The sequence below is a fragment of the Fonsecaea multimorphosa genome, assembly GCF_000836435.1.
Source record: "Fonsecaea multimorphosa CBS 102226 unplaced genomic scaffold supercont1.26, whole genome shotgun sequence".
Classification (NCBI taxonomy): domain Eukaryota; kingdom Fungi; phylum Ascomycota; class Eurotiomycetes; order Chaetothyriales; family Herpotrichiellaceae; genus Fonsecaea; species Fonsecaea multimorphosa.
In genome coordinates this window covers 1-26,014 of record NW_015971660.1, presented here as the reverse complement: position 1 = coordinate 26,014, position 26,014 = coordinate 1, and the positions used below count along the sequence as shown (strand labels likewise).

Genomic DNA, 26,014 nt, shown 5'->3' with positions numbered 1-26,014 from the left:
ATAGCCCTTCAATTTCAACCCACGACCGCCATCTCGTCCAAATCTCCAGCACACTGCGCCATTTGCGCTCTCTATTCGCTTTGCGCTCCTCCAATCGTCCCCCTTCCCGCCTCAGTCGCTGCCCACCATATCATCAAGGCCACCCAGAAAGAGGCGGTATCAGCGATTTGAGTCAGATATCACACCCAAAAAACACACGCCAACGGAGAACACCCCTTGATCTATCTGCTGGTGTTCGAATTGGGTCAGTTTTTCTCGCTTCGGACCCTACGCTATTACGCAGAGTAGTGAATATCACTTACGACCACACCACGGAATAAGGCCGGACGACTGTGAATCATCGCTGACAGCGCATACTGCCGTCAGCCTCGTCCGTATCTTGCCTTGGAAATTTCTCGGCTCGGATGGTCACTACTTGACGGGGTGACAACCAAAGTCCATTCACTACCAGGATCACTGGAACGGGATCACCCTCGATACCCGTGCGTTGCCTTTCCCCACGACTGCTTAACCGAGTCAGCATCCCAATGGCTATAGCCGCTTGACAGCCACTTGGTTCCCTTTGTTTGCTGCTGAGTGACATCTGGGTGAAGCACGCGAGCTAAGCTCTTTTATTTTTATTGCCACCTCAACCCGACCGCAGTCCATCTCACTTTTTCCTTTGTTTCGGATCATGACACATTCTTCAGCCGGGATGCCCTATATCAAGAGCGAGCCCGATGAGTTCGGGAACAATCCTAACAGGTTCATGTCATCGGCCAACTATGGCAACTCTCAGGGCTATGGCAACCAGTTCAACAACCAACATGATGGCGGAAGCATCGATCCCTCAGAGCTGTCCATGTCCACCAACTATGGTAGCATGCCATACAACTATGGTGGAAACACCATACCTTCCAACTTTGCGGTGGGGCCTGCCTTCACTGATAACGAGTTGTTAGAGTCACTCGACTTCGGAAACAATAATGGCCAAGGCATGTTTGATGATTTCACAATGGCAAATCCACCCAACAGCAATAACAGAACTTCAGGTGCCGTCCAGATGGAACAGCCGAACCAGATACCAAACGTCTATTCTAGTACTCCGGACGGTCCTCCCATTCAGAGCCCATTCCTGGGGACTTTTGACTACAATCAATTCAGACCCATGGGCTCTCTTCCGAGTCACATGTCGCCTCATCAAGGCTCCCAGTTCGGAAAGCGTCCTAGCATCCAGGCGACAAACCGAAAGTCGTCCGATCAGAGAACCCCCTTGACGCCACGTACAGCTGCGATGGCGGGACTTCAGATCGGTACCCCAGAGTCGGCGAATCTTGCTAATGGTCGTCCCATCCGCGCTCCAAACGTCCAGAACCGACACGCTAAGACCTTGTCGGGACAGTACGACAGCACCCCTGGGAGCTTCCATTCATACCTAGATTCGCCGTTGTCTTCTCCCAGCAATGGCATCCATCATGCTGGCATCTCTGAAACTCTTGGATCCGGTCACCATGCCTCTCTGCCGGCCAAGGTTGATACCGGGCTGAGCACTAGCAATGCAGAGACTGCCGAGGCTAAAAAGCGAAGGAGGCGTGCGTCACACAATGCCGTTGAACGGAGACGGCGGGACAATATCAACGAACGCATCCACGACTTGTCCCATCTAGTGCCACAACATCGCCTGGAGGATGACAAGATCAAGAAACAGCTGCAGAGTACCGGACCAATGTCGCCCACTACTGGCGCTACGAGCATGAGCCCGCCAAATGCTAACAATGCTGCTACGTCGTTACTTGCAGGCGGAGCCGGTCGTCGCGCAGCCAGCACTGCGGGAAACATCACCATCGGACTACCGATCGAGGAGAAGGAGAAAGGTCCTAACAAGGGTGATATCCTCAATGGCGCGGTGGCATGGACTCGAGATCTCATGTGGGCATTGCATCAAAAGTACCAACAGGAAGACGAACTGCTCCAGTACATCCAGTCGCTGGGTGGTCAATGGCCATTCCAAGTAACGGACGACGAGAAGCGTATGCGCTCCGAGGTCATGGATGCCATGGAGAAAAATGATTCCAGCACATTTGCCTACTCCAGGACAGATGGTACTGGACTGCGGGTCCCTCGGCACACCAATGTCGCTGGTGATCGGATCCAGAACAACCCCAGCCTCAGTCCTCAAAGCAACTTCGAGCTAAGCCCTGGCTTCCACAGTGGCGGCAGCGGCACCAATAGTGGCAGCAATGGGGCTGGCCAAACACAATACTGGCATAGCGCTGGACATACAGGCATCAGCTTCAAGGAAGAAGACGAGTTCATGGACATGAATTGATGAAAGTGTCACGATCACGCCTCGAGTCGAATGCCATGTGAGCAAGAACGCGCGCAAGAGGCATAGCGTCGACAGTGTTCACTTTCAGCGCAAGATTCCCACAAAGGATGAATATTCCATCCTATATTGACAGTGGAGAAGTACATGAGGGCGAGGAAATACTGCGAGCTGATGGATTCGAGTCTGAGGCCCCTTGATTATCACTTGTTTTTAGGTATTTTGCCCAACGTTTGGGATGCGATCTTCCATGTACTTGCCGGATGGGATTTGTGGTTGTTTTCATTCACGTTGACTTTTGTTTTTGTTTCTGCCTGGATACCCCCTCGTTCTGACATTTCATCTTTTCCTTTGTTAAGCTGGCGCACAGTTGAGGGATTGGTTTTCAGTCAAGGGCAGAGGGCAGAGCCAGGCCTGGGACAGGACATGTATTGTAGGTAGACACAGAACATGCACGCCGTGATCTGATAGCATGGATCATGACTTGGTGGGGCCCCAGAGGGTAGGGAATGCATGATACTAGTAATACTCTGAATGAGCCCTGCCTACCTAGATACCTACCTACCTACCTAGTAGTCGCTTTCATCATCCATGGTTGAGTGCATGAACTGTGCCCTTTGTAAGTCCATCAGTTCCCGATCCGCAGCTTGGCCGGTCGCTTATCCGAGAGGCGGCGAGGCGGATATGCCTACCCACATGTCCGTTGTCGGGGCCTAGTGGCCTATTCGCAAACCGTTTCCCCTGATTTTCCCGCTTCTCCAACCGGAGGCACCAGAGGGAAGCAGACGACCAACCACTTTTTTCTTCGCCAAATTCCCCCAAAGTCGGAGTCGACGTTCCCCTGCGCCAAAAGAGAGAGCTATTATTTACTTTTGTTCGATTCCTCATCTGAAGCAGACATCGACTCTTTGCGGTGCTACTTTCAGCTGAGTCTTTCTGTCCCTCCCTCGGGCGTACTCTCCATTCCTCCCCTTCGAATCGCTGTGTCTCTCCAGTCCGCTCGCTCCTCTTGCGCTTACAGATCCCTTCGTCTCTGATTTGTCTTGAAGACCGGATACCGCACACACAATACCCTAGAAGCAAGATGACGGAAAAACCTCTGGGCTTCGGTTACCAGATTGGTGCCGGGGCTATTGCTGGCGTCTCTGAGGTAGGTTCAGAACCTAGAAGACGAGAAAAAACGAGGCGTTCCTTTTCAGAGCTCTCGCTAATCCAACTGTTTAGATCCTCATAATGTGAGTTGCCGTTGCGCATAGGGTGCACCGAAGACCAGAGCATGGCGACACCAGGAAGTCCCGTCCTTTTTCTAACTTCCTCTAACAGGTATCCTTTGGATGTAGTCAAGACCAGAGTGTAAGTCTAATCACCAGAGCACTCAGTTGGCGCAATGCAACATGCAGCTGACCACTTCCTGCTCCGCCAACAGGCAACTTCAAGGCAGAACGCCCGTCCCCGGTCAAGACTACTACACTGGCATGTTCGACTGTCTGCGCAAGATTGTCAAGAATGAAGGTCCCTCCCGGCTATATCGTGGTATCGGCGCGCCCATAATGATGGAGGCACCCAAGCGAGCGACAAAGTTCGCGGCGAATGACTCCTGGGGTGTATTTTACCGTAACCTCTTCGGCGTGGAAAAGGCCACTCAACCGCTCGCCATCCTCACGGGGGCAACAGCTGGCGCGACAGAGGCGTTCGTCGTCGTCCCCTTCGAACTCGTCAAGATCAGATTACAAGACCGCGCTTCGGCGGGAAGATATAACGGAATCCTGGACTGCGTTGTCAAGACGGTGAAGGCGGAGGGACCCTTGGCCCTCTACAACGGATTGGAATCAACCCTGTGGCGACACATCCTCTGGAACGCAGGCTACTTTGGCTGCATCTTCCAAGTCAAGTCGCTCATGCCCAAAGTCGACAAGGCGGAGCGTGGAAAGGCCATGCTCAACGACTTCATTTCCGGCACGATCGGTGGCACCGTCGGGACGATCCTCAACACCCCGATGGACGTGGTCAAGTCGCGGATCCAGAATTCGCCCAAAATCAGTGGAACGGTGCCCAAGTATAACTGGGCCTGGCCCGGTCTGGGCACGATCATGAAGGAGGAAGGCGGCGCGGCCCTGTATAAAGGATTCCTGCCGAAAGTGCTGAGACTGGGTCCCGGAGGCGGAGTCTTGCTTGTCGTCTATACCGGAGTCATGGACTGGTTCCGGAAGATGGGCGCTCAACCTATTGGCTGAGTGGTGAGCGTGAGTCGTGTGTGTGTGGGGGAAAGAGAGACGGAGATGCTCGCCATCTTTTTTTCTCATTCATCTCGGATTCTGAGGAGGGTTGAGCCTGCAAACAGACTTGAAAGGAACTTCCTGGATAACCCGGACCAAACAAGAAGAAGAAGGAGGAAAGTGGGGGAAAGATCTCGTCGGATAGCAAGCAGATAGAGAGGAGGGCTTTGAGCACTATTTTCCTGGTTTTCAGCGCCAAAATATGGGCAAAAGGGTCTCGGTGCGCATCAAGTTTCCATTCAGTCCTGGTCTACACGGTTTTCTTTTCGTTGTACCTCTTTTTTTCCCCTCGCATGGAAAAGATTCAGCTCGCAAAAGAAGACCAGGTCCTTGCTTGGCTTGTATTGGGGATAAGAGACAACAAGAGGGGCGGAATTTAACAGCGATAACCACTCCTTCAACCTCGTACTACAACATCCATTCTACCTAGTACCTTGTGTCTTTTGCTTCAATTGGGTTGGGGTTTCGTTCTGTTATTCAGTCACCAATTTCTGCTCTCTCATTGTTGAGTTCAAGCAGGCCTATGGAAAATACAGTACGCGGTCACAGAATTCATGTGCGGACGCGCACAACCCTGACGCGGTACACATCCAAACACAGGTCCAAGCGCGCGAGGTGCCAATGTCAACGCCGATGCATGGCCATGTTCATACCCAAGCGAACAATAAATGCCCTAGCCAATAACTCCACTTCGATATTCATGACATGAGCGACGCAACAAGCTCAGAAGGCCGTTCCGGCCAGCCAGAAACCACGATTCGATTTCACTTTGCGCGTCTGATGTACCATCTCGACCTCGTGCCTTCTTCGAGCTCGACAATGACTTTTGACGGTGATTGAGGCTGTGATGCTTTTTGTTCAGCTCGCTTATTGCCATGCTCGTGCCCGGTAGCGGTACCGTTGCTGCATCTCGAGTTGCTTTTGTTCGCGTCGTCCACGTTGGCGTCTCCATTTTCGCTTAACGTTTGTCTTGGGTTCTGTTTAACATCTGTCCCTGCGCATGTGGCGATCTCTTCGTCGTTTACTTTGACGACGAGGTCCCTGAAGGGTGGTGCTTTGGGAATACCTGTTTCATTCGCTTTCGGGCGTATCTGGAGAGATCCTTCGGATTTCGCGGGCGGCGAATTGGCATTGCTCTGCTTATGCTTGGCTTGCTCTTTATTGGTACTCGTCTTTTTTGTAAGCGGATCATTCGCGTTAGGGGACTTTCCAGTGGACCAGAGCCTCTCTTTCAACGCCTCTTCCCAGCCTGCCCGACGCGCGATTTCTTCCAAGACCAGGTCGCACTCGCCCAAAAGCTCAATGTCAACCTTGACCCCTTCGCGCTGGCAACGATCCTTACTGATCCATATCTGTGGCACCGTCACGGGGATATTGAGGAGCATTTCGTTCACAGGCTCGACTTTAAGAGACGTGCCGACAATAACGAGCAGGTCCACCTTGCTTTTATCGATTTTCAGTCGAGGAGCGTAAGAATCTGCTATATCCTCGCCGAAAAAGGTCATGTCTGGTTTGAGTAGGCCCTTGGGGAAATCGGTTTTCGCCGCCGAGTCTTCGGAGTCCGTGTCCTCGAATTCGTCCCGCTTGCGTTTCTTCTTGCCGCTGCGGCCGCGGTGCTTGCTGCCCGTTCTCGGTTTTGGACCTCCGTCAACCAGGGTGCATTTACAATAAGGCACTCCTCCCGCACGCACAACAGGCATGTACTTCCTGGCTGTCGTCCGTTTCCCACAGCTCATGCAGGTGGCAGTTGCCAATGTGCCATGACACTGGATCAATTTCGAGGGAGAGACACCAGCAGCTAGCTCTAGTCCATCGATGTTTTGGGTATAATTGGTCAGAAGCTTTCCTTTCGCTTGCAACAAAGAGATGAAGGCGTGCGTTAAACTGTATTTTGGAACCTGAGAAGCACATATGTCGTTGGCTGACTGGCTTGAATCGACCGCTCTGCCACCAGGCACAAGGCCCTGCATCTTGGGAAACACCTTTGCAGCTTGCTTGAAGAATTCTTCGGGGTCCATTTTGAAGTTGTCGATGTGGAAAAGTTCCTGTGGATCATCATAGACCGAATCAACGAGGAGGTTGTAAACACCGTTAGCAGAACGGAAATCAGGCACCCCTAGCGAAGTCGAGATGCCAGCGCCCGTCAAGATGATGATGTTTTTGGAAGATTTGAAGAGTGAGACGGCATGATCCAGCGTATAATACTGATTCAGGCGGGGCCGGATTTGTGGAACTCTCTTCGCGGGGGATGAAAGTCGTCGTGGTGGGAGGGATGACGCCCTGTCCATGTGTAGTTGATGGATACGGAGCAGCTTAGAAGGCGATGGTCGGTCGGGTGACGTGTCGAAGTAAGAGTTTCCATCTCGATGAGCGGGTGAGTGAGGTGCTGAGGTGGCCATGGTTGCACGATCAAACGGCCCCAGCAAACCGAGTGATTGAGAGGTGTTCAGTGTTGAGTCTGGAAGTTGGGCGTTTCAGGTCTTCGATTGCAACAATAAGAGATTCCGACACGCAACACCCAGACTTCGCATGGCGCTTGGTCATCTGGGTGAGGCTGAAGAGTCTGTTTGCCCGGGTTGGTTGTGGAAGCTGCAGATCTCGAAGGTTCGAAAGGGATACAATCGAGTCATGACTGTCAACCAGTCCACCGGCGTTCGTGGTCGGTAAGAAGCCAGAGCACTTTTCTCCTGGGGCGCATGCAAAATCTTTAAGACAGAGAGATCTTTGAGAGTTGCTGAGTGTGCCTGAGCTGACCAAAAAGGACGGCTCGACGGATACCGAGTAGGGGGCGGAGGCTGTGGTTTGAGCGTCTCCTGAGCCTTGAGGCTGTGCCGTCGTGCCGTTTTTCAAGAGAGCGATATGACATCATAGCGCAGCTGAGCACGTGCTCACGCTTCTTGACGCGCTTCCCGCATGAACGCGACTTGTGGCCGTTGTGCGTGTTTGTGCGTGTTTGTGTGAGTTGCGTCGACCTTTCCTCCGCCCTCCGCAATGCTCCACCACAACATTGAGGAATCTCGCAACCTTCCCACTCTCCCATCGCAGTCCATGACTGACACGAGAATTCCACTTCACCTAGCATTATGCCCTCCGCCCCGTCGGGCGTCTCATCCCAATCGAGAAGAAAGCTCAAAGCGTTTGCATTCGACGAAAGATTGCTGGCCGCAGACGAAGACAAGGAGAATCAATTGGATCAAAATCCTGTCCCAAAGTCCAACTCGATCGACCATGACCTTACCTGCCAGAACGACTTGCCCGAGCCTAGAGTCCCCCATACACCCGCAGTGCGCATTCCCATCGAAGACCTTATTGCAAATACCGAAGACGCATATAATTGCCTTCCACCGGTAGCTACACCGAAAGACCACGTTCTCTGGCAGACATACCCAGACAGCTCAGACGCCTCGGCAGCGGCTGGTGCTACGCAAAGGAGCAGAAAACGCGCTCACAGTTCTTCACCTTCCTCCTCACAACAACTCTCTGCGCACAAGGATGCCTTGAATCTTGATACCTTGAACAAGTCCCTACGCACTCCCAACAATGACCCCACGCAAGATCTATGGAACAGATACACAACCGCCAACGGATTGAAGAAAGATGCAAGAGAACCCACCTTGCCCCAATATGTTCATTTGCTTCCTTCATCCCCTCAGACACCGAGTACCACCAGTAAGGACAGCGCCTTAAGACGAACACACAGCTGCGGGGTCGAATGGCCGACGTCAATAGCGAAGCGCAGAAGGGTAGAGACGACCCAGCACCACAGCCGCACTAAAGAACTATTTGCTGCGTCCCGCAAGGAGATTCTGCGCCGTGAACTTTCCAATAATACTCGAGTTGGCCTTCTGCTTGACAGAATCCAAGAAAGTTTGACCAGGAGGGCTGACGCTACTCAGAGTCCCTCGAGCTCCTCTCCACTTCCAGACAGACGCTCGCAGGCATTTGTATCGCCAACCAAGCCCTCGGGCAGGACCAGACTGGAGTCCAGTGGTCCAGCAGGTTCACCTCACGCCCCTCAAATGGCTCAACCACAAACAGATGTGACCCCGTCCAAGGAATCGTCATCGTTTGAATTCAGCGATGATGGTCTCGATGTTGAAGCTTTCGAAAGTGTCGAACGGGCCCTTGAACAAGCCGAGGCGAAGGTTCAAATAAATCACATTGAGCCAGATCGCAATGGGGACGATTCGAGCACGCGATCTAGTGCTCAATATCACGGTGAAGTCGGATCCCTCCAGTTTAATGGATCCGAAGATCAAAGTGAGAGGCAGCGTAACGAGAACAAAGAGCTCCCGCAATCGGAGACTATTAGTACAGGATTTGATGAATTTATTAACGACGATGACGACGACGAAGAGTTGATGAACGAGATGCTTGATCTTGCTGCAAAGTATGATTCGCAGCCGCAGGCAGTGGCAGCAACGCAAGCCTTTGCGAAGCCAACTTCAGGAACCAATCCACAACCCAAGCATCTTGAAACGCTCGATGAGTTTGAAGACGCATTTGACGATGATGATGAGCTCTGGGAGGACATCGCAAATGCGACCTTTGGAAAAAACGGGACATCAGTCGCATCCAAGGACCATGTACGTTCTTCATAGATTTCAAGCTGATGACGCGCATGCTGATAGAGTAAATAGATATCAAATGACAATCGAGCCATCAAGCGTTATCTCGTGATGGAGGTCCTTGAGGGTGACTATGAGTACAAGCCCGGCCGTAAGAGACCTGAAAAGGTACGGATCCCCTTCCTTCGTTATCTCGCAGCACTGACGGGACCCAGATGCTTTCAGTCAAAGACGAGAGATCAAGCATGTGCTATATTATCCTGTTACGAGAATCATGGTACGATACCAGATGTACCAAAGGATCTTACGTTCACCTCATCGGTAAATTTGATCGCACGGGCCAATGCATCGTCAATGACGCAGACAATATGGTCATTATCCATCCCGATCATCTCATTTCCTCAACTGTTGTCGGAGATTCCTTTACCTGTATGCGGCGTGCCGTGCTCCAAGACAGGGTAAAAGCGACCAGCGCAGCAAGTCAGCCTCAGGTCTACGGCCACATCTTGCACGAAGTATTCGGACATGCTATGCGCATAAATAAATGGGACATACAATCCTTCCGAGAGATCATCGACAAGATTCTTCCGTCTTACATCGAGTCGCTGTACGAGATCGGCGTTCGACTGCAGGACGCAACTGAGTATCTTCTAGGAAAGACGCCGGAACTGATGGCATGGGCTAGTGTCTTTGTTGGCGATACTCTGTGTGCGGATGCTCTCATCCGTGACCGGAACGGCCTTCTTGTTCCCGCCACCATTAATAAGCTGCTCGAAGTCGAAGAACATATCTGGTCGCCTATGTACGGTCTCAAAGGCAACATCGACGCCACAGTCCAAGCACAGATGAAGTTACCGAATGAACGATCAGCCAGGACTCTGCTAGTGCCCTTCGAGCTGAAGACCGGTAAGAAGGACAATGTGGAGCAGCACCGTGTCCAAACAGCGCTCTATACTCTGCTTTTGTCAGACAGATACGATATCAATGTGACTTGCGGCGTGCTCTACTACTTGGAGACTTCCAAAACATACAGGGTTGAAGGCGTTAGGAACGAGATACGCCATATGATCATCCAACGAAACGAGTTGGCGTGCTATGTTCACGACAAGTTAGCTTTGCCACCCATGATCAAGAAGCAACACCTCTGCAAAAGCTGTTATTCAAAGGCCGCCTGTTTCACATACCATAAGCTGTCCGAAAATGGCACCGCAGAGACCAGTGGTCTGGGAGAGAAGTTCAACGAAGTTGTCGACCACCTGTCACCGGCCCATCAATCCTTCTTCAAGAAGTGGGACGATTTGCTCACGAAGGAAGAGCGTGATAGCATGAAATTCCGCCGCGAGCTTTGGACAATGTTGAGCTCGGAGCGAGAGACACTTGGGCGTTGCTTCTCAGAAGTAGTCATTCAGCCTGGATCAGCCCTTGAAAATCGCGAAGGCTCCAAGATCAACCGATTCGAGTACACCTTTATCAAGCACATGCACCGCCCCGGCTTCTCTTTTAGAGACTCACAGATCACCACTGGAGAGCCAATCGTCATATCGGATGAGGAAGGACATTTCAACTTTGCAGCCGGTTTTGTCACCAATGTACAGCCTACTAGGGTCGTGGTAGTGGTGGACCGGAGACTTGAACGCGCACAAAAGAAGTTGACAGGCTTCGACCCCGTTACCAACCAAGTATTCTCTGGTCATATCGATGTGGCTTACGACGGCAACTCCCAGTCTTCGCAACCTGACGAACCCATCCTCTACCGAATCGACAAGGATGAGTTTGCCAACGGCATGGCCACGGCAAGGAACAACATCCTTCGAATGATGGAAAAGGACCTCTGGCGAGCTCGAGAGCTTCGCCAGTTGATCATAGAGAACAAGCGTCCAGAGTTCAAGGTCACTTCAACCGCCTACACGCTATCCGGACCCGCGTCACAACAGAATCTCAACGTCGATCAGCAACGAGCCATTGAGAAAGTGATGAGTGCCACAGATTATGCCCTCGTACTCGGTATGCCAGGCACGGGAAAAACCACAACCATCGCTCACATCATCCGCGCCCTTGTGTCTCAAGGCAAATCAGTCCTTCTTGCATCGTACACACATACTGCCGTGGACAATATTCTGTTAAAAATCAAGGACGAAAACATCCCTGTGCTGCGGATTGGAGCAGTCAACAAGGTGCATCCCGCGGTGCAGTCGTTTGCCGACATCTCAGGGATTCCCAAACGCACAATTGAAGAGCTCCACGTCTCCTGGCACGAAAGTAAAGTCGTGGCGACTACTTGCCTCGGTGTCAACCATGGCATTTTTAATGCCCGGACATTCGACTACTGCATCGTGGACGAAGCCTCTCAAATCACGTTGCCGGTGTGCTTAGGACCAATTCGCATGGCCAGAACTTTTATCCTCGTGGGTGACCACTACCAGCTACCACCCCTGGTCCAAAATAAACAGGCTCTGGAGGGTGGCCTAGACGTAAGTCTCTTCAAACTCTTGTCTGATGCGCAGCCAGATTCCGTGGTCAACCTGGAACACCAGTACCGTATGGCACAGGACATCATGCTCCTGTCTAAGGAACTCGTCTACTCAGGTCGGATCAAATGTGGCAGTGAAGCCGTTGCCAGACGAATGCTTGAAATCTCAGACCTTGACGGTGGGATGGCTAAGCATCATTTCACTGCTTCTTCGCTGGCAGGGGCAAGCAATCACAGTACACAGACTATCTGCCTGGCCAGCTCGAGCTGCTGGCTTCGATGCGCGCTCTCACCATCCTCTCGCTGCCTCTTCCTCAACACTGACGGCATCACACCCAGAGGTACGTCACGAGAAACCGTGGCAGGTGCTCGAATTACCAACACAATCGAATCGATCCTCACCGCGCAGCTGGTCACCGCCTTAATCCACTCTGGCGTCGCACCCAATTCCATCGGCGTGATCACGTTCTACCGTTCCCAACTTGCACTCTTGAGGACGGACGTGAAAGCACTCGCCGGCTCTGTTGCGTCCAGCGAGGTGGAAATGCATACCGCAGATAAATATCAAGGGCGAGACAAGGAGGTCGTGATATTGAGTTGCGTGCGAAGTAATGAGAACAGCCATGTCGGAGACCTTCTCAAAGATTGGCGAAGGGTTAATGTTGCAGTCACGAGGGCAAGGAGCAAGCTATTGCTTATTGGGAGTAGGAGCACTTTGGGTGGGAGTGGTGTGCCTATCTTGGAAGGGTTGACAAGGATTATGGAAGAAAAGGGATGGACACTAGAGTTGCCGGGTGAAGCTTGTGAGATGCATTACTTCGAGAGTGCGATCACTCAGGCCAATAACGGTAATACGCAAAAGCACAGTGCTCCGGAACTCGTTGGCGCGGAGGAAGCGAGGAGTTCAGCTTTAGCACCATCAGCAACGACGCAAAAAAGATCGATTCGGCAGATGAGCGAGAATAACCACAGCAATATGGGTCCCGAGAAGAAGCAGAAGCGAAGCCACTTCAGAAAGCCGGATACGGTTGTGAGAGGAACTGCACTGGTTGGCCGCTCTGAAGGCGGCCTGGGGAAGTTCTTGGATAAACGACCTCTCACGAGGGATGTTTTACATGAGCTCGCTGACGAATACATTGACAACGTGGTTCGCGACGGTTGTCAGAACGACTTGGACAAAGAGAACATCTATTTGGATACAGATATGGATATGGACATGGAAGCAGATTTTGACTCTGCGGATTTTGGAGTATACTGAATGTACCTAGGTAGGCAAGCCAGATGCTTGGAGGTGGTGGAGTCCAGAACTGTTATTCGGACACTGGCTCAACTTGGACTTGGGCTACTGAGGAGAAGGCTTCCCGAAATTTGGAGCGACATAATAAAGGGTTGGATAAGAGCAACATGATGGACATGGCGTCTTTGTCTGGGTATGGACAAGGCTCTGTTTGGACATCGCCGTGAAGAGATGCTACTCAGCCAGGAATATATACAGACAGGGTGGACTGCGCAAAGAGCCTAGGATCAACAACTGTGGGACAGTTCCATGTTGGATACATGCTGTACTGGACGTGGAGAAGAGTGTCTTAGAGATACTTACGAACTTTGTATCCTGTCGAGGCTGAATGTCGCTCCTCAGCCTCGTATGGCTGCAGCCTGGTCCACGCCACGCTAGACTCATTTTGGAAATCGCGTTTCTCTCGCAGCCTCGACCTCCTCAAACCCGAGGCTCCCACCTCCCTTGCAATTGTTCGACTCGGGATTCATTTCTACGGCTAGATTTGAACGTTCAATTTTCTGTACTAGGACTGCTGCATGGGTTGATGTTCCCTAGAGTCTCGATTGCATCATGCTGTCAAAGCGATATACCTCCAGGTAACTTGGGGATAACCGACGTGTGAGAATATGGCCGACAATGAAGCCTATATTGGGCAACGCCGCAGCTACGGGGGTGCACTATGTACTGTACGATATCTTGGGCCTCTCCCCAATACGAAAGGCGAATGGCTGGGGATCGAATGGGATGATCCGAGCCGTGGGAAACACAACGGACAACACGAAGGTCAACAGATTTTCCAATGTCTGTCATCGTCCGCGACAGCTGCCTCTTTTTTGAGGCCTTCCCGCAGTCCAGACCCGGAGCGAACGCTCCTTGAGGCGATCAAATTCAAATATGCGCCTGTCAACAATCTAGGGCCAAATGCCTCCGTCGCCCACCCAGCGGACGAAATGATCGAGATATCCGGAAAGGTCGTGGAAGAAGTCGGATTCGAACGGATTCAGAAGCAATTATCGGTCCTAGCCGACCTCAAGATTGTCCTTGTCGACGAGTTAGTGGTTTCCGGTATCGCTCGGCGTGGCGCTTCCACTCAGCAAGTGCACGATGCACAGCTCGAACTCGAACGCACGTGCCCGAACATTGTTGAACTAGACCTGGGTTGGAATATCATCGAAACCTGGCAAGACGTTGTGAACATGTGTGCTCCATTTCGGAAATTGAAGATCATGAAAGCGGGCGGACTGCGCTTGAGGGTCTTCGAAGCCGACTCTTTGCAGGAGCCTCATCCTTTTCAGAAAGTCGAGGAGTTGTATCTCAACGAGTGTCTTCTCACCCCCAGACAGGTTCTCGACATCCTCTTTCCCAAAGGACAATGTGGCTTTCCTTCGCTCAAGACTCTATCCCTGTCCCTGAACGAGCTGGATTGCTTTGCGATAAACAGCGCAACGGAAGCGGCACAATGTCCTGCTTTGACTACGTTAATTCTCGACAATAACCGATTTGCGGACCTGTCCTCTTTACCCACCCTCTTGGCTTTGTTCCCCAACCTCAAGGCACTGTCGTTCCAGGGAAACATCATATCTAACCTTGGTCTTGACGTTCCTGGCTCCTCCGGTTCATCCAGCTTCTTGGCCCTCGAGACCCTGAATCTGGCCAACAACAAGATCCGCGACTACGCATTCGTCAACCGTCTTCCAGGCCTATTCCCCAACCTCACCTCGCTGCGCATATCGCGGAATCCACTATACGAACCGTCCAACTCTTCAGACGAGTCGCATCAACGACAGGCTCAAAGCACGATTTCGGACTCTACACCATACTACTTGACCCTGGCGCGGATCCCCAACCTAAAATCCCTAAACTATACGACAATCACGCCACGAGACAGGGAAGAAGGCGAGATCTACTACCTTTCGGTCGCGGAAAAGGAACTACGACCCCTCCTGCAAGGTCCAAACGTGGTCAAGCAGCCTCCAGACCGCCAAGTGCCTGAAACGCCATCATCATCATCAAGTCTTTCACCTCAAGAGACGATCGAACTAGCCCGCAGAACCCACCCACTCTACTCCACGCTCTGCGAAAAGTACGACCGCGACGACATCATCGTCCGCTATCTCCAGCAACAACAACAAAAATCGTCGACGGAACCCTCTTCACACCTGTCCCAGCAGCAGCACAAGTCAGAACTTGACGCCTACGCTCCCGGTACTCTGGGCTCCCGCCTCGTAGATGCCTATTTCTACATCCCTCCTCCCAGTACTCACGCATTTACCTCAGCCTCCGCGTCGTGTCCGGAGCCATTCCACCGCTTTCTCCCAACCACAATATCCGTGTACCTCCTGAAATCCCTCTTGGCCCGGCACTTTGGCCTCCCGCCGCTCCGGTTCAGATTGGTCTACGAGTCGCCTGAGTACGACCCCGCCGAGCCCATCACCAGCACGAGAAATCCAGCTGCGGGAACCACCGGCGACGGCGGGCAGAATGCGTGGGAGGCGTGGGGGGATTGGGATGTGGACGAAGACGAGGACGATGATCATGATGATCATGGCAACGAGAGCAGCGCCAGCGCCAAGGCCAACGCCGGCAATGGTGATAGTGGCGGGCAAGAGCTAGATCAAAGGAACTATACAAGCCACAGGCCGTTCGATGGAGAAGCCCAATCTACTACCACCACGACAATGGCGTCTTCCAACATGCCCATGTACATCACGCACCAGGGCAACCGGTTCAAGAAGCGCGAGACCGAGATCCTCGACGGGATGCGGCCCTGGGGGGATTTTCTGGACCTGGATGATAATGGTCGCGATGACCATGGTCACGATCACGGTCACGGTCATGATCTGCTGCGTCTGGGAGGAGCTGTAGCTGCCGCCGCCCACAGCAGGAGGAGAAGGGAGGTCAAGGTCCGTGTTGAACCTCATGGTGCCGTAGGATAGAAAACCAATTGATCCAAAAAAAATATATCTGGGGGCAGAAAGCTCCTGATGCTTTTTTAACAAATTGTTTTTGATTCCGGTTTTGTACAGTGGTAGTAGTAGAGTAGATGGACGGTAGCTTGCTTGGAGACTAGACCAATGCAAAAGCCAATTATTCGCACAATCGATCTTCAACCAAGACCTCCCGCGTGCTGTGCCTCAATCATCGTCCAAGTTGCCGATAATGACTTTCTCGTTCCTCAAATCCACCACCTCCCTCACCCTCGCCTTCTCCTGGCCCCGACCGATCCTCTCCGCTCTCGCCGCCTCCTCCGGATCCAGCTGGAACTTTCTCATCCGCGAACCTATCCTTTCGTCAAGAACCATGTCACGGGTCCAGATGGGCTCGTAGAACTCGTCATCGTTCTCCTTGCGGGGTTTGCGCACGGATTTGTGCCATTTCGGTTCTTCTTGGATCAGGAGTGATTGCTGTTCCCACGCTGTCTGGTTCTGTGGGAAGGAGGAAGAGGCGTCGGATTCAGGTGATCTGGTAGCCACAGGGTCCGCGTCAAGATCTGATTGATCCGCGGAGAATGCTGTGGTCGATGAAGGATTTTGCTCGTACGGTCTGCTTGCGGCAAGGACAATGGCTGCTGTCTCGCGACCAATTTGATCCGCCAGATATCGACGTGTGAGGAAGTTGTATATCCTCTGAGGAGTCTTGAGGAAGCCTAAGAGATGCTGTTGGTGGATTGGTTGGGACGGTTCCAATATGCTTGGAGTATGGGGCGATAAGCTGGCGGATGGGTATTTTTCGACAGAGAGGTATGCCGGTGGCGGGTATGGCTTTTTCTTTTCCTCCTCTTTCTTCTCTTCCTCACTTGCTTTCTTTTCGGAGTCGGGTTTGGACATCTCGGGGCTTTCTGTGGCTTCCGGGGAATTATCTGTTTGAACTGCGATGGGAGGATGTGGAGACAAGGGTTCAAGTTCGGGGGTGGAGAGAGGTTCAGGCGGTGGTGGAGGTTCGTCTACTGGCCCTAGCCAGCCCTCATGAAGTCCTCTTATGTATTCTTTCCAAGTGTGTCTTCCAAGGACTAGATCGCCGCGCACTCCAGGCTCTGGCACAATCTGCATCTTATCCCGAATCATATCTATCGCTGCTTCGGTATCCATCTCTGGCTCCGTTGAGTTAGGCCCCTTTTCGCCTTTTTTCCGCCGTAGCCTGCGTATTTGTTCTGCTGTTCCATATCGGACGTCCCCTTCCTTCCGACCTTCGATCACGTCGTAATCGATTGCCGCAGCGACTAATACGGGTTTGACGTAGTCTTTGAAATACTGTCGTGAAGGTCTAATGCCGTCACCTGGAGGAGCAGACAGAAAGACAGTCAACTTGCGGGGCATCTGGTTGGCTGGAAGAGGCTCTTGGGCGATATGGGCGACCAAGTCGCACCATTTCTTTTGAGCTTTCTTCTTTTCCCTTCTGTCGTAGACAACAGCTGCAGTCCAGGAGCCGACGATGGTCAGGAAGATCATCCAATTCCGCGAAGGCAATCTCAGTCGGAGGTTGGGCATCCCTGTTGCATGTCAGGCGAAATTGTTAGATAGTGGCAGCTGAGAGGACTGACCCATCATCCGAAGAGCGGGATTTTGTTTTGGGGGCTTGGGAGCCTCATATTTCGCACCCTGAGGCAAGCCATCTGTCTTGGGAGGGTCTGAGCTGTCGGCCATGGTATTGATGGCGCTCCGGCCTCAGGCTTGTTGAAAGGAAGGTAGTGCAATTGCTCAGAGAGATCATGCGCGTGCATGCGTTCGCCCAGAAAAAAAAGTGACCGTCGGATATGCTGCTCCGACAATGAGGTCTGATTGGACTCGGGATACCTGCCTCTGGAACTTGGTCGTGCCATATCTTTCTCCTTTACTAGTAGAGGAGCCGGAGTGAAATGGTGAATCGTGGAACCCTTTACCGCTCATCCCAAACACCGGGAGTAACAGCGTCCACACTTCTTAGCCATTGTGGAAAAAGGAACATCTCTGCTCCTTGACTTCATACAGTCCCATAAATAGGCCCACTGTCGGACGAAGGAGTTGGGCAAAGCATACCAGGAGACTTCCACCCGAGACACTGGTTACCTTGGATGTCTTCCGCTTGTCCGTCTGCTCCGAATTGATTGTGTGCCTGAACTCTGTGCGCATATGATGGCAGATTCCCATTTCATCCGACAAGCTGTGCAAGATAGGAACCGAATGACAAGCGAGGGGTGTGACCACGCGAGCAGCCATCTGGCATTCTTGCAAAGGGATGTCAGCCCAGGGTAGGAGGCTGAGAACCAATCGCATGTTTGTGCCTGGCGATGTAGTCGTATCTGCTGTGCAATTGGGACGCAGGCGTGAAGCATAACCCCAGTCGATGCTTAAGACTCTCAGGAGTCTCTTTAAGCTTGCCTCTAGTGCAGCGGCAGCCTCCAGTGCCTCCAGTACCTCCAGTGGGCACTCGCCCCTAATTGTTAGGCGTAGTACCGCGTAGCCTGTTTCCCACCCTTGCCATTAACCGATCTCCATGCATGCACACTGCACCCTATTTTTGCGCACCCATTTCCCATGCACCTCCTTCCCTTCTATGCCCTCTTCAACCTTGCTCTTGTCCTTTCCTCTGGAAAAGTCAAGGTAGTCCCCTCTCCTTGTCTAGTCGTTCCTTAGCTTGTCGCCTGAGCAGTGATCTGGGACTCTTTTCAATCGCCGCGGCAACGGAGTTCAAAGACGGACAGGACTACACCGACTGCTGTCGCTCTAGGGGTTTGTCTGCGCCTTCTTTGGTGTAAGGAGATTCCAGTCTTCTGACTCGCGACCTTCAAAGGCATCTGCGACTAAAGAGAATACCTCCAACAAGATTGGCCAGAGTCGCAGTCCAGCAAACCCCCCTTGTCCCCCCTTGCTCTCGCTTCTTGATCAGCAGCAACAATGGACCACGACAACAACCGTCTTCGACTGAACTTTCAGTTCGACAACCAGCATAACTTTGATGCAGCCAATGCTCGAATGTATCCCACCACTCCGTCCACCTTTCCTCAGCCGATCTATGGCACTCAACAGCAGGATTATGCCACTGGTCTCGTGTCCCCAAATCCCAACACGAACACCGGCTATTTCTTGAATCAACAATACCCTCCTCAGTCGCACCAGGCTCAGTATCAGCAGCAATATCAGTACCAACCACAGGGTGGTCTCCAATCCCCTCAACCTGCCTACCAAGCGAACTCGCGACCCTACATGGCGAACAACAATGATGCAACAAGCGGTCTCATTCAACAGTTTTCGAACCAAGATTTAGGGGCTACACCACGTGTCAACACCAACCGCACTCCGTCACCTGCCATGTCACGTCCTCGGACAGCCGGTGAAGCCAGACAAGTCCAGAATCCCTACCAAAGTCATCTGGCGCCTCCTATGCCAAGGCCATCGCCAAAGCCTGAAGAGGAGGAACAGCCGAACCCGCGCAGATACTCAGACAATGTCATTAAGCGGGGGACAGCTGCTAAGCAATTGGTCAACAGTTTCTTTCAAGAGAACATTGAGCGAGCCAGGGATAGGAATAGTCGTGCGAAGGAGCTGGAGGCGCTGCTCAAGAACCCGACCGTTGGCGATCTTGAGAAGCAAAAGGAAATGAACACGCTCGCGCAGAAAGAGGCACGCTTCCTGCGTTTCATCCGAACGCGAGAAGTGCCTTCGAATTTCACGACCATCAAGGTCATTGGCAAAGGAGCATTTGGAGAGGTCAAACTCGTGCAACGCAAGACCGACGGGAAGATCTACGCTTTGAAGTCTCTGATAAAGTCGGAAATGTTCAAAAAGGATCAACTGGCCCACGTCCGCGCAGAGCGGGATATCCTGGCAGATTCCAAAGACAACCCGTGGCTAGTTAAGCTGCATGCTTCGTTCCAGGACAACACGTACTTGTACATGCTGATGGAATTCTTGCCCGGTGGTGATCTGATGACTATGCTGATCAAGTACGAAATCTTCTCGGAAGATATCACGCGGTTCTACATGGCCGAGATTGTCATGGCTATTGAAGCTGTGCACAAGCTTGGTTTTCTTCATCGGTAAGAGCGCCCACATCAAACTCGAGAGGATCAAGCTCACGGCGGTTCCAGTGACATCAAGCCAGACAACATCCTCCTGGATAGAGGCGGTCATATCAAGTTGACTGATTTTGGTCTCTCTACTGGTGGTCGTAAACAGCACGAGAACTCGTACTACCAAGCACTGCTCAAGGCTGGAGCCAACGACAAGTCAGGAAACCGAAACTCGATGGCCTTGAACGAGCAGATCAATCTGACGGTCAGCAACCGGGGCCTGGTGAATACTTGGAGGAAATCGCGTCGTCACATGGCGTACTCGACGGTGGGAACTCCGGATTACATTGCCCCTGAGATTTTCCTCGGTCAAGGTTACACGTATTTGTGCGACTGGTGGTCTGTGGGTGCCATCATGTTTGAGTGCTTGGTCGGTTGGCCACCCTTCTGCGCCGAAGACACACACGACACCTATCGCAAGATTGTCAACTGGCGGGAATCCTTGTATTTCCCAGATGAACTGGTTTTGGGTCGAGATGCCGAAGACATGATTCGAAGGTATGTGAGATGACTGGGATTACGTTTTCTGGTACTGATTCACACGGATAGTTTCCTCTGTGACGCCAATGATCGATTGGGCAAAGAAGGAGGAGCACATGACGGCGCATCATCCATCAAGAAACATCCTTTCTTCCGAGGAGTGGTGTGGGATCAATTGCGAAAGATCCGAGCACCGTTCGAACCAAAGCTGTCATCCAACATCGACGTAAGCTACTTCCCCATTGACGAGATTCCTCAGGAGGACAACAGCGCAATGCATCGGGCACATGCCAAGCAGATCTCGCCGGAACAAGACGCTGAAATGAGCTTGCCGTTCATTGGATACACGTACAAAGCATTCACTGCGTTCCAAAACTCATAGAGAAGACGCCGCGGCTTGCCAAGGGAGAACGAGAAGAAAGAGGACGAGGGGTGTATGGGAATACCACATCTCTAGCATGAATGTCGATGATAGAATGCATGTGGCGCCGGCGTGTCGGGGGCTCAAAATCGTTCAAGATACACGTGTCAAAGCGAAGTTGCTGGTCACTCGAGCAGGCGTATCCTGGTTGGGAGATGGGAGAAAGACGAGCATTTCATGGCTATGAACCACATTTACCCAACCCCCGCAGGGTTGTATTGGTCTACAGAGATGGTGCTATCAATGCACTCTCCTTTTCTTTGTTACAGCGGTTAGCATACCTGGTATCTTAGCCACAATCTAATTGATTGAAAGGACTACACGTAGCTTGTCTCTTGTCTTAGTTGCACAGAGCACCAGCTTAGCGATGCAGGCTCGCTACGATACCAGATTAGTACCAGCCATTCTACCTAGGTAGGCTTTGGTGCAAACGAGGTACCGACGTAGCACCAGCTAGACACCCATCAGGATGTATGTAACACATATACCTAGGTAGATACCTGGTACCTACCTAGGTACCTAGGTACCTAGATACCTCTTAGATGTACTAGTATGGAGCTGACGAATGACGTCATACGGTCTCTCTTTGGATTCAGCTCATCCAGCGTTCTGTTGTTGGTGCGAGTTCCTTGTGCTTTTTGCCAGTGAGCCAACACGAAAAAGACTCAATATCAGCCCGTGTCTTGACCTCAACGACATCTATCTCCGGAATGGATGTGAGTGGTAGCCCTGGTTTACCCCACCACCATACTGCCTGCTGACCTGGGCACATTTGACAGGTGTTTTATGCGTACACGTATGGCACAGCACTATGGCTCGGGATGCAAGCTGTACCGCTGGTTGTCATGCCCAAGTTGATAATCATGATGCTGGCAGAAGATGGACATCAGACCTCAGGTAAGATGGTACCGTCCAAGCCCTTGTCATGCACGGCTGCATCTGGGATCCTTGCCGGGTACGAGCCATTCTGACGACCCTCGGACCCCGAACAAAAACAGATGTCGAAATCTATCTGAGTCGATCGCTGGGCTTTGCCCTAATTTTGGTTGCGTTAATCGCCATGTTCTTTACGGGGACAATCCCGCTATCATCGAGCATAAGTGAGCCGGTCAGCTTGGAGGACGACGATCCGAAGGCTCCCTACGCCAGGCCGATAGTACAAATAACCACCTTGTTCCACAGCCTGAGCATGGTGTATTGCTACATGCGATATGTCAACTACGCACAATCGGCGTACATGCTCGGAGCTCTGGGGTACGGAATATTGGCAAGCGTGGGAATATGGAGTGTGATATTTGGGAGTACGGAGGCCCGGCGCTCGAAGAGGACAGGTGCAGATAAGCGAATGTCGGGATTTCCCTTCAAGAACTCACAGGCTTATGACAAGAGAAAGGACAGGAAGATGGGGTGAAGGTTGGATTCCGACGCATGCAGAGCAGAGATACGAGGTAGCGCATGCGGTGTCACGCCCTGATTCCTCGGGAGAGCATTGAGCGAAACACCATTGTTGAAATGAGACCCGGTGAATATCTCAGGCAAGGGTCCGGGCTTTGAATAATACGACTCTGACCGAGTTCGCCGTACCTAGTACCTAGGTAGCTAGGTAATATATTGCCCTGTCAAGTAGTGGGGAGACTGGATATGTGCTCGTCGAGTCGTGTATCCCCGAGGCTGACTAAGTCGTACTTTAAAATGACACGGTGGTGACTGCTAATTATCATTAATGACAGTCCAACTTGAAATGACCAGATTCGGCAGCCGCTGCAAATTTCTTCGCCCTCAGCCCTCGACCCTCTGCCCACCTCCTTCTGACACGCCGCTTTATCATCCCATCTGCGCACCCACGCACCCTCAACTCGTCCATCAATTCCCCCTTCAACAATGGAGGCCGACACCCTCCAAACATTCGCCGCGGCGGTTCAACAACAATTCCCAGCCTTTAGCAACGAGCATGACAGCGCCTCGCAAGATGCCGCTGCCGCCGCTGGATATGCCCCTGCCGATTCCCTCAACGCCAACTCTCACAACCAATCCTATCCCATAATCCTGCCACCACTCCCAGCGCCGAATAGCTCTCCGAACGTCCAGACTCGAAAACAAAGCAACAATCTGAGAAATACAGCCAGTCCGAGTGCGAATGCCGCTATGCGCAGCCCCCAACAGACGCGCTCCGGCGTATCGGTCCAGACACGAGCCGCCCAGAACGCAGCTTCAACCACCCCTTCTCACAACGGCAGCAACGCCTCGAATACGACTGCCCAGATACAAGCGTCACATATGAGCCAGCAGTCGGATGACCTGCAAGGGCAGCAAGACTCGGCGCAAGACCAGAAGCAGAATGGCTTCGTCTTCAGAAACTCTTCATCTGCATATCCGAATGGCACTCCCACGCCCACTCGGTCCTTGTCTAAACAGTCACAAGTCTACACTACACCGCATGGCGTGGTTCAAACTGATCCCTGGGTGTCTCATTACCAATCCCCGCCCTCCACCCATGAAGTCAATGGTGCCTCCAACGCCAACAGTAACAACGACAATGCAGAAGCAGATCCTGCTGTTGCGGCCAACCCTTTCAGCGACACCTTCCCTCTGGTGCCTGAGCCACCAAACCTTGAAGAGTGGCGCAACAAACTCTTCAACATCACGGAAACATTGGTGTTGTCAGAAGAAGAGTTCCTTACTTACTTTCCCCATGTTGACAACGTCTACTCCCACCGCTCCACTCAGAAGTACAAACGCAAGGCTTTCGTCAGTCACTACTGGGACTGTCGACTCAAGGGTCGCCCTAGTGGGACCCCGAAGAGCGATGATCCCAACAAGAAAAAGCGCAAGCGCCAGGCTCGGGAGCGAGATCTTTGCGATGTCAAAATCAAAATCACCGAGTACTTCAGTGCTGAGGAGGCAAGGAAGATGGGCTTGACGGGTGGGAACGACATGAATGGCGTCGATGCCGGTGCTAATGTTCATGGTACGATGGCGGGCGAAATGGGCACTTTTGGAGGCGTGGACAACAGCGAACTGACTATCGTCCTGGAGGACGGCAGTCACGGTCTAAGCGGTGTTGGCCATCTCACCGGCGGCGGCACCAGTGTTTCTCATAACACTACCAACCCTATTGATCCAAATTTTGGATTGCTTGAACTTCCCCGTCCTCTACCCCAGGGCCACCCGGGCGCTGACGGAAAGCGATGGTACACGATTCAACGTGTCCGAGGGAATCCCGGTGGCGGAGCTGTCAAAGACTCCAGCAAGCGTGACAGTAACGTGAACGGCGACGTCGAAGACGAAATCGATCAATCAGTGTTGGATCCCAATTTGAATGCCGACTTGGACCATAAGCATACGCTTGAAGAAAGTGATCGCATTAAGAAAAACAGCGTGCAAAGATGGATTTTGAAGGAGGAAAAGGAGAAGAAGCGGTTGAGTGTAAGTGTTCCTTCCAAAGCTCCTTATCGTTCCAGCATCTCTACTGTGCCGTATCCCCAGCAAGTCTCCCCTCTCTCCCCTTCAATACTATGAAGAGATCCGTTTACATCTCGTCATACTCGTTCAGTCTTCTGGGCCCGAATAATCATGCCTCACTAGAAACTCCCCGTCCCAGGATCCTCCAATCAATCTACATCCAACGAGTCGGTGTCCCCTTCCTTCCGGGCTTCAGGAATGGCTTTCTTTACAGCCCGCTCCCACGCCGCCCCGGTCCCAACAAAGATAACTTTCTTCGCCAATTCGTTCTGCCCATTCGCCCAACGCATCTGGATCGCCCTAGAAATCAAGGGTGTCCCATATCAGATGGTGGAAATAATGCCTGCCACGGTCGACACTTACAGGCCACCAGAGATGCTGGAGGTAAACCCTGAAGGACATATCCCGTGTATCAGGCACGGAAATTGGGGCGTTTGGGAAAGCGGTGTTGTTCTGGAGTACCTCGAAGACCTTGCTATGGGGCATTCCCTACTGCCACTAGGGAACCCGCAACTGCGAGCACACTGTCGCCTGTGGACAGACCATATCAACCGCAAGATCCTTCCAAGCTTTTACAGCTTGCTACTTACGCCGCCTCCCTCGCCAAGTGCCGAACAATCGATGGGTTTGGACGGAATGCAGGTCGACGCACAAGTCACTAACACAGCGTCAGCCGCGCAACATAGCATGCTCGTCGCCACATTACAGAAGAACATCACGGCGTTGGTCAACGCCAGCCATGCCACGGGGCCGTTCTTCCTGGGCAACGAAATTGGATTTGTCGACGTGGTGTTTGCACCCTGGATCATCCGACTGTCCCGCGTCTTGAGCTATTACCGCAACTTTCCCCGACCGGAAGTTGGCACGCGCTGGAGACAGTGGGTCGATGCTATAGAAGCGGACGATCGGGTCAGGCGGACCGTCAGTGATGAAAACTCATACCATGGAGTGTACAGAGGTGTGGGTGAGGATGGATGGTGCGCGAAGGATCAGCATAAGCCCATTGTGGAGATCCAGTATGCGAGGAAAGTCGTTGCGCAGGAGGGCTTTGGCTTAGGCGGTGATGTCTGGGGGCGTTTGCCGGAAGAGGAAGCCGTCCACAACCCCGACGGTGTTGGACAGACTCTATCATGAACATCCATGCGGTACGGAAGACCTGCGACGAGGGATTTGCGATAGCGAGCATCAAATGTCCAACGAGCTGAATATGTCACGTGATATACCATTGGGTGACAGGGGTATCAAGCAATTGAGATCGTGTGCAAAATGCTGGAGGCTGTGGGGTGGTTGATCGTTCCATGAGCTCCAATGCATGGTCAATTGAGCGCTCGTGCAGTCGGACTGGGAACGGGCATTTGAGAATATAGCCTGACACAAAATCGACGACTGCACTTTCTTCTCTCATGAGACTTGGAAGTGCATCTCTCACAATCAATCAATCAACCAAGTATGTCATAGATCCAGTCATATGAAATCTGTCCCTTTTTTTTTTTGAAAAAAAAAAAACCAAAGAATAACCAAGACACTCTACCGGTGTCTACCTAATATCTACATACATATAAGCCCCATTTCGAGGCAATTGACGCCGGGTTGAATAATCCACTCCTCCACGAAGGCATATGTGTACCTAGCCTCGCGAGGTATACTAAGTGGTACGAGGTACATACAGGTCACGAAAATAGGTCCGATCCCCAACCGGGGGGGG

The 26,014-nt window shown here is 52.2% G+C and overlaps 9 protein-coding genes across 9 annotated transcripts; 7 read left to right on the top strand and 2 right to left on the bottom strand.

Moving 5' to 3' along the window:
- Positions 1-673: 673 nt before the first annotated feature.
- Positions 674-2,308, top strand: Z520_09757 (uncharacterized protein; the record flags this gene model as incomplete). Its single annotated transcript, XM_016780251.1, has 1 exon — positions 674-2,308. One exon carries the CDS (start codon positions 674-676, stop codon positions 2,306-2,308), a length of 1,635 nt encoding a protein of 544 aa, XP_016628494.1.
- Positions 2,309-3,389: 1,081 nt separating this feature from the next.
- On the top strand, positions 3,390-4,539 carry Z520_09756 (uncharacterized protein; the record flags this gene model as incomplete). Its single annotated transcript, XM_016780250.1, has 4 exons — positions 3,390-3,455; positions 3,530-3,540; positions 3,629-3,658; positions 3,732-4,539. 4 exons carry the CDS (start codon positions 3,390-3,392, stop codon positions 4,537-4,539), a joined length of 915 nt encoding a protein of 304 aa, XP_016628493.1.
- Positions 4,540-5,345: 806 nt separating this feature from the next.
- Positions 5,346-6,980, bottom strand: Z520_09755 (uncharacterized protein; the record flags this gene model as incomplete). Its single annotated transcript, XM_016780249.1, has 1 exon — positions 5,346-6,980. One exon carries the CDS (start codon positions 6,978-6,980, stop codon positions 5,346-5,348), a length of 1,635 nt encoding a protein of 544 aa, XP_016628492.1.
- Positions 6,981-7,664: 684 nt separating this feature from the next.
- On the top strand, positions 7,665-12,877 carry Z520_09754 (uncharacterized protein; the record flags this gene model as incomplete). The annotated part of the gene is made up of 3 exons (XM_016780248.1): positions 7,665-9,167; positions 9,222-9,317; positions 9,365-12,877. The coding sequence occupies 3 exons, from the start codon at positions 7,665-7,667 to the stop codon at positions 12,875-12,877; spliced, it is 5,112 nt and encodes a 1,703-aa protein (XP_016628491.1).
- A 647-nt stretch (positions 12,878-13,524) lies between these two features.
- On the top strand, positions 13,525-15,834 carry Z520_09753 (uncharacterized protein; the record flags this gene model as incomplete). The annotated part of the gene is made up of 1 exon (XM_016780247.1): positions 13,525-15,834. One exon carries the CDS (start codon positions 13,525-13,527, stop codon positions 15,832-15,834), a length of 2,310 nt encoding a protein of 769 aa, XP_016628490.1.
- Positions 15,835-16,032: 198 nt separating this feature from the next.
- On the bottom strand, positions 16,033-17,541 carry Z520_09752 (uncharacterized protein; the record flags this gene model as incomplete). The annotated part of the gene is made up of 2 exons (XM_016780246.1): positions 16,033-17,387; positions 17,439-17,541. The coding sequence occupies 2 exons, from the start codon at positions 17,539-17,541 to the stop codon at positions 16,033-16,035; spliced, it is 1,458 nt and encodes a 485-aa protein (XP_016628489.1).
- A 1,230-nt stretch (positions 17,542-18,771) lies between these two features.
- Z520_09751 (uncharacterized protein) lies at positions 18,772-20,808 on the top strand (the record flags this gene model as incomplete). Its single annotated transcript, XM_016780245.1, has 3 exons — positions 18,772-19,913; positions 19,965-20,444; positions 20,496-20,808. The coding sequence occupies 3 exons, from the start codon at positions 18,772-18,774 to the stop codon at positions 20,806-20,808; spliced, it is 1,935 nt and encodes a 644-aa protein (XP_016628488.1).
- Positions 20,809-21,557: 749 nt separating this feature from the next.
- Positions 21,558-22,258, top strand: Z520_09750 (uncharacterized protein; the record flags this gene model as incomplete). The annotated part of the gene is made up of 3 exons (XM_016780244.1): positions 21,558-21,563; positions 21,627-21,744; positions 21,846-22,258. 3 exons carry the CDS (start codon positions 21,558-21,560, stop codon positions 22,256-22,258), a joined length of 537 nt encoding a protein of 178 aa, XP_016628487.1.
- A 470-nt stretch (positions 22,259-22,728) lies between these two features.
- Positions 22,729-25,443, top strand: Z520_09749 (uncharacterized protein; the record flags this gene model as incomplete). The annotated part of the gene is made up of 2 exons (XM_016780243.1): positions 22,729-24,273; positions 24,433-25,443. The coding sequence occupies 2 exons, from the start codon at positions 22,729-22,731 to the stop codon at positions 25,441-25,443; spliced, it is 2,556 nt and encodes an 851-aa protein (XP_016628486.1).
- Between the last annotated feature and the right edge of the window lie 571 nt (positions 25,444-26,014).